Source organism: Coffea eugenioides, chromosome 11 (genome assembly GCF_003713205.1).
Source record: "Coffea eugenioides isolate CCC68of chromosome 11, Ceug_1.0, whole genome shotgun sequence".
In the NCBI taxonomy this organism is placed as follows: domain Eukaryota; kingdom Viridiplantae; phylum Streptophyta; class Magnoliopsida; order Gentianales; family Rubiaceae; genus Coffea; species Coffea eugenioides.
This window is the reverse complement of record NC_040045.1, coordinates 9202656-9209647: the sequence shown is the minus strand read 5'-3', so window position 1 is coordinate 9209647 and position 6992 is coordinate 9202656. Positions and strand designations below refer to the sequence as shown.

Genomic DNA, 6992 nt, shown 5'->3' with positions numbered 1-6992 from the left:
AAATTCACTTCTTTTCCTCTTCATTTCTGTACATTCCAGCTGAGCTTCAAGAGAGAAAAACACAAGAGAGAAACTAGCAACCTTCACCTTGAATCCATCCTTATTTGAGTGCAAGCAATCGAACTAAACCGATTAACCTCCCTTTTTGGTGCTTGGAAGCCTTGGGGTGCTGAAAATTTGGGAAGAAAGTGGTGTGTTTCTCACTTACAAGGGACCTTTGGAAGGTATTATGGCTGCCTATCCTTTTCCTCTTCCTTAATCTTGTTTAAATTTGGATAGAAACTCATATTCTTGGCTTATGACGGTTAATTAGTGAGTTTTGCATGATATAGTGGAATATTTAGTTAGGGTTTGATATTTTCAGCTATGATTCTTGTTTTTTATCTAGCATATGATGTTGGTAAGCTTGGATAGAGACTTGGGGTATTGATGTGAGACATAAATGTGATTTTCAAGTATTGAATCATCAAATTTCCAACCCACCTTGAGGAAGATAGTATCCTTTTTTTTGGGACAATTTTCTCTCTGGGTTCTAAGACACACGTAGGGTTCGGGTTAGGTTCTCATGGCGGCTCTCCTGCATGGGGAGGCGCCGCCTTTCGTTCGACCAGCGAAGACGTTTGCATCTGTTCTTTCGCAATCTCCGTCATCCGCATCAAGTGGTGTTGGCCTTCTTAGTACATACAAGGGGGAGCCTTCGTTGGTGATTTCTCGTCAAGATATGTTGCAGATAGCAGCGCCCTACTCAAATGCGTTGGTCGGCAGATTTGCCGTAGGCCGCCCTTCCATGGAACTTATTCGCAAGTTTATTGTTTCGTTGGGGTTGAGGGGCGAGTGCCCAATAGGTTTGTTAGATTCCAAGCACATTCTTTTACGTCCATCAGAGGAGGAAGATTACACCAGGCTTTGGTGTCGTCGGTTTTGGTATGTTGGCAAGTTTCATATGTCTCTGTCGAAATGGACAATTGATTTTAAACCAGGAGCCGAGTCATCCATTGCACCAGTTTGGGTCAATTTTCCGGGTCTTCCACTGCCGTTTTTCGAAAAGCAATTTCTGCTTAAACTCGGTACCCTACTTGGCCGACCTTTGAAAGTGGATGAAGCTACGGCTTCATTGAAACGCCCTTCTGTTGCCCGTATTTTGTTGGAGGTTGATGTATTGCAACCTCCCAAATCTAGGATTTGGATCGGAGATGATCAGTGGGGTTTTTGGCAAAAAATTGAATATGAAGATTATCCTTCTTATTGTGGGTTTTGCTCGTTGATTGGCCATACAGAAGCCATCTGTCATCGCAAACATCCGGAATTGAGGCCGGTTCGTTCTGGTCCATCATCTAAAACGCACGTCAGACAAGTTTTTCAACCAAAGGGGGTAACTGCTGTTGATGACTCTCTGCCTGTTGCGGGTTCTGGGGTAGTGGAAGTTCCGGGGATACAAGCGCCAGATGCACCGGTGGCACCGGAGGCTACTGCTGACTTGCCATCTCAGTCTGCTAATCCTAGTCAGGGAAATTTTCCTCAAGCTTCTGTACTTGTTCATGTTCCTGTTCTTTCAAATACGTCTCTGGGGGCTGATGAAGATACGCAGAATTTGCTTGCCTTAGGTCGCCAAGTTTCTTCCTCCCCGTTTCAGGAGTTATCAGATGATATCCTCATTTCTGACGGGGATAATCGTGGGCTGCTAATTGCAACTGTGTCTGAAGGGCCGAACCATGAACGGCATTCCTCTTCGCTCTCTCCTATGCGGAATCACGATCGTGTTCGTCTGGTGCGGTCTAGTTCTGAAGGGCGGTCAGGGGGGCGAGGGATTTCTTTGGTGGAGTTGAAAAGTTTTCAGGATCGCTTACCCAGCAGAATCAAAGCATCTAAGCTTTGTTATGATCCGGTTGGAGGGGGTCTGGATGATACGGATTCTCAAATACTGCAAAAGTTGATTCAAGGACACAAGGGTCGTCCTAGGCAGTCCAGGAAACGAGAAGGTATGAATTCATCTGCGCATTATAATCTTCGGTCTAATAATGTTAAATCCGATTAAGTTTATAGTGTGGAACATTCGGGGTGCAACGAACAAGGAGTCATTGCGGTATATTCGTTGTACTTGTAGATCAAATAATATTAGGTTACTGATTCTTTTGGAACCTTTAGCCAATGTCTCTCATCTGGGGAGTGTGCAGTTGTTTTTGGGGTTTGACTTTGCTAGGTCTTTCGTGAATAACAAAATTTGGATATTCTGGTGTTCGGATGTTCGATATTCTTTTGTAGAAGCTGCGGATCAATTGGTCCATGTCTATTTGTCTTTCCCTTCTGGCTCTTCTTTTATTATTTCAGCTGTCTACGCGAAGTGTAACAGAATTGGTAGGAGAAGGCTATGGGAGGCTTTGGAGCATTTTTCCATGTCCGTTACTCTACCGTGGATTGCTGTAGGAGACTACAACGTTATTACTTGCGCGGAGGAAAGGATTGGAGGATCTTCTCCGAATATGCGAGATTTGGAAGAATTCAACTCAGCTTTACATCGCAGTGGCTTATTTCCAGTTCAATTCGATGGGTCTGCTTACACATGGACCAATGGTCGCATGTGGCAGCGGCTGGATCGAGCGGTTGTTAATGCCGCCTGGCTCGCAGATGTTGAGATGACTAGAGTAGCTCATCTTCAACGGGGGCGGTCTGATCATTGTCCGTTGCTAGTCAAGGGGGGTAGTACATCGACAAGGCGATCATCATTCCGGTTCCTCAATGTCTGGCGCGGTCACTCCAGTTTTCAACAAACAGTCAAGTTGGCGTGGTCTCAGTCTGTTTCTGGAGTGGGAATGCAGAAATTCTTTAATAAGTTACAGGTGGTTAAAAGAGCTTTATCTCGATGGAATGTGGAGGTTTTCGGGAATGTCTCTCAAAGGGTCAAACAGGCAGCAGACAATTTATTGGCCAAGGAAATTTTGTATGATCAGAATCGGGATACGGTGTCTAGGACGGCAGTTCACGAGGCTAGGGCACTTCATTCTCGGGAGCTAGCATTGGAATGTGAATTTTGGAGACAAAAGGCTGCGATTAAATGGATCAAAGAGGGTGACGCTAATACCTCTTTTTTCCACGCAGCAGTTAAGCAAAAACGCAGTTGTAATTTTATTGCACGCATCAGGGGAAGTGGCGACAGTTGGTTTGATAGTATAGAGGATATTAAGCTGTCAGCAAGTGATTTTTTCTCCACGTTGTTCACAGCAGACCGCGCTGCAGGTTCTGGCATCAGGCCGTCACTTGAGCTGCCTAAACTTACGCCAGAAGAGAACGATATGTTGCTGAAGTCTCCATCGGTAGAAGAAGTTCACACGGTTATATGCTCGTTGGACTCTCAGAGTGCTGCGGGACCCGATGGGTTTGGAGGGGGTTTTTATCAAAGTTGCTGGGAGTGTATCAAGGACGACTTCATGGATGCGGTGCAGGATTTCTTCGCTGGTGCCTCGATGCCCCGCGGATTTTCAAGTACCACGATCACATTACTGCCTAAGAAGGAGGGTGCATGTGAGTGGAAAGATTTTCGACCAATAAGCTTATCTAACGTTAGTTCGAAGATCATCTCGAAAATTTTGTCTACCCGCATTAATACACTCCTTCCTAAGTTGATTTTGGAGTTTCAGACTGGATTTATACCGGGCAGGGGGATACAGGATAATGTCCTCCTCGCTCAGGAATTAATTCTGGATTTGGACAAGAAATTGCGTCATCCTAATGTAATTTTGAAATTGGATATGGAGAAGGCCTATGACAGGGTGGAATGGGGGTTTCTTTTGTACATGCTTCGTGAATTTGGCTTTAAGGAAGGTGTGGTAGATCTGGTTTTTCGGTTAATATCCAACGTGTGGTTTTCTGTATTGGTTAATGGGGAGCTCACGAGTTTTTTCAAATCGACTAGAGGGGTACGTCAGGGGGATCCTCTATCTTCTACTCTTTTCCTTTTTGTATCGGAATTCCTTGGACGGAGACTTCAGCAGCTGGTTGCTAACACTCCGAGGTTTAGATTTTTGAGTAAGGGGGGGCTGGTCCCGTTTCTTGCGTTTGCTGATGACATGGTTATCTTCACACGGGCATCGGTTGACTGTCTGCAAGCTGTGTCGTCCTTGTTGCGAGAGTATGAAATTCTTTCTGGCCAAAAAATAAATCTTGCCAAGAGTAGGTTTCTGTGTTCGTCGAAGATTCCTTCGGATACCATCACTTTAATTCAACAAGCTACGGGGTTTCAAGGGCAATCTTGGCCTGTGAGATATTTGGGAGTGCCACTGTTTCGTGGCCGTAGTAGGAGTATTTTATTTGATGGAGTTTTTGCTTCTGTTAGAGCAAAGCTTCTTCATTGGAGTTCCCGCTTCTTGTCTGCTGGGGGGAAGATCATATTGTTTCGGCATGTGTTGAACTCAATGCCTATTTATTTATTGCAGGTTTCTAAACCACCGAAGGGGATTTTTCTAAGGCTAGGTAGGCTGTTTAATGCATTTTTGTGGGATGGCAAGGATGGGAGACGGATTCATTGGTCTTCCTGGGAGAAATTATGTTTTCCAGTCGCAGAAGGGGGTTTGGGTTTCAGATCACTGCTGGATGTAGAGAAGGCGTTTGCAATGAAATTATGGTGGAGAATACGTCAAAAGAATTCTACGTGGGCAAGGTTCATGCATCGAAAGTACATTGGTGACCAACATCCGTCCTCGGCAGAGGTTGGTGTTGGGTCGGCAATATGGAAGCGGGTCTGCTCAGTTCGGACTGTTGCTGAAGCCAATTTTCGTTGGCGTGTTGGTGAGGGGTTTGTCGATTTCTGGTACGATCGTTGGCTTTTTGACGAACCGCTTAGTAGCCAGTGTGATGGGGAGCCTCCTCATTGTTTGGTAGCTGAGTTCTATAGCTCTACAGGGTGGAATATTGAACGTTTGCTCCAGGTTCTTCCTCGATCGGTCGTTAATAGTATTTTGCAGACAAGTGTTGATCCAGCTCTTAAGGATGAATTGGTTTGGGCTCCTTCAACGGATGGTAGGTTCACTGTGTCGTCTGCATGGGATTTAATTAGACAGCGGCGTAACCTGTCTTTGGTGTGGCGCGGAATTTGGTGTCCTTTGCTGCCGTTAAAGATGTCTTACCTTGTTTGGAGGATTTTGGCTGGTTTTCTGCCGTTGGATGACAAGCTCCGTTCTAGAGGGTTTTCATTGGCTTCCAAGTGTGATTGTTGTGGTGATTCACAGGAGTCTTTGCATCATATTTTTGTGCAGGGCAACTTGGCAAGTGCTGTCTGGAAGCATTTCTTCCGCGCTTGCGGTATCCCGTGGACTTCATTCTCATGCGTTTCTTCGTTGCTATTGGTGTGGTTTCAATCTTCTGGGAGTGGGCGTTTGGATCATGTTCGGTGTGTTATACCTGTTGTAGTGTTATGGTTTCTGTGGCGTAGTAGAAATGACGCTCGGTTTGGTAATGTTCCCTCGGCTTGCTTTAAAGTTATTTCAGACATCAATGGGTGGTTGGTTGCTCTGGGGGCTGCGCGTATGTTGAAAAGGTCTCAGTTGGAGGGGGATACGGATACCTACTTTGCACGGTATTTTCAGCTCAAACCACATAAATCTTTCTGTCCGCAAGCTATATCTTGGAGGAAGCCTCCTCGAGGGGCAGTCAAGCTGAACACCGACGCAAGTGTGTCAAATGGGTTGGCGAAAGGCGGAGGAGTGGTACGGGATTTTGAAGGGAAGATGCTTGGTGCTTTTTATAAGGAGTTTGGGGAATGTGAGGTGGTACATGCGGAAGGGTTAGCGTTGTTAACTGGTCTACAGTGGTGTGTTGGGACAGGGTTGTCAGATATTTTAGTAGAAGTAGATTCTCTAGTGTTGGCCCGGCTGGTTACTAGTCAATCGATTGGTAAGTGGCCGTTGTGTAGCATTTTAAGCCAGATTCGGTTGTTGTTAGGTAAGGTGCAGGGGACCATTACGCATATCTATCGTGAGGCGAATGCTGTGGCAGACAGCCTAGCGGCTTTATCTTTGGAGAGTCCATTTGTTACTTTCCAATCTCATCATCTGCTTCCAAGTAGGGCTCGGTCGTTGATTAACTTGGATGCAATGGGCTATCCATATATTCGAAACGTTAGTTGTTAGGTATTTTCTTATTTTTCTGGCATGTGTTGAAGGGAGGGTTTGCTTCCTTCGTCGTATGATTTTGTTGCTGTTGAATAAAATTTGGGGGGTTCTCCCCTTTTATTAAAAAAAAAAAAAAAAAAAAAAATTTCCAACCTTAAGGATGAATCTGCCTTGTTTCTGACCTATTTAATTCGTCCATGTTAGAGGCTGAATCAGACTTAGATCAAAACATGAAAGTTGTAGGGAATGGAGTTATATAACTGCCAATAAAATTTCAGCTCAATCGGAGTACTGTAGCATATGAAATGACTAAAATACCCCTAACTACCAAATGCCCTATTTCGCGGGCAGTTTTGATATTTCACATTTTGGCTTCATTTTTCACTTTGATCTGTACCAAATTAGCTTCTGGTCAAAGCACAAAAAATTGTAGTTCTATTTTCAGATTTCTAATGCATCTGGAAACGCCTCAATCGGACTTTTGTAGAATGAGTTATTGCCATTTGAATCCAGTACTGACAATGAAATTCTGGTTCTGTAATCTGCAAATTCAACCTGGATCAACTGTGGACTGGTGATAGGTTGTAATTTTATCAGTTATTTTATTATTAATTCCCCTTATTACCTGATCCGATGTGGATTAATTGTTGGATTCAAGTCACTTTAAGTATTTTACATTTATTTCAGGGAGTAGAACGAAAATATGATAACAAGTGCCAATTTAACAAGAAAAGAGTCCAAATAACAGAGCTTGGCCCAGGGGCATTTTTGGAAAAGAAGATGTTACGCCCATTTTGGTAAACTCTGTGAAGGAAGGACGGCTGAAGGGTTTCTTCTATCCCTGGGGGGCTACCGCACATGGGATGGACGCAGGAGAATAGATTAGCA

At 44.5% G+C, this 6992-nt stretch overlaps 1 protein-coding gene across 1 annotated transcript; it reads left to right on the top strand.

Annotated features, from left to right (window-relative positions):
- Window positions 1–565: 565 nt before the first annotated feature.
- Window positions 566–6122, top strand: LOC113751920. The gene is made up of 2 exons (XM_027296066.1): window positions 566–1979; window positions 2146–6122. The coding sequence occupies exons 1-2, from the start codon at window positions 566–568 to the stop codon at window positions 6120–6122; spliced, it is 5391 nt and encodes a 1796-aa protein (XP_027151867.1).
- Window positions 6123–6992: the final 870 nt, after the last annotated feature.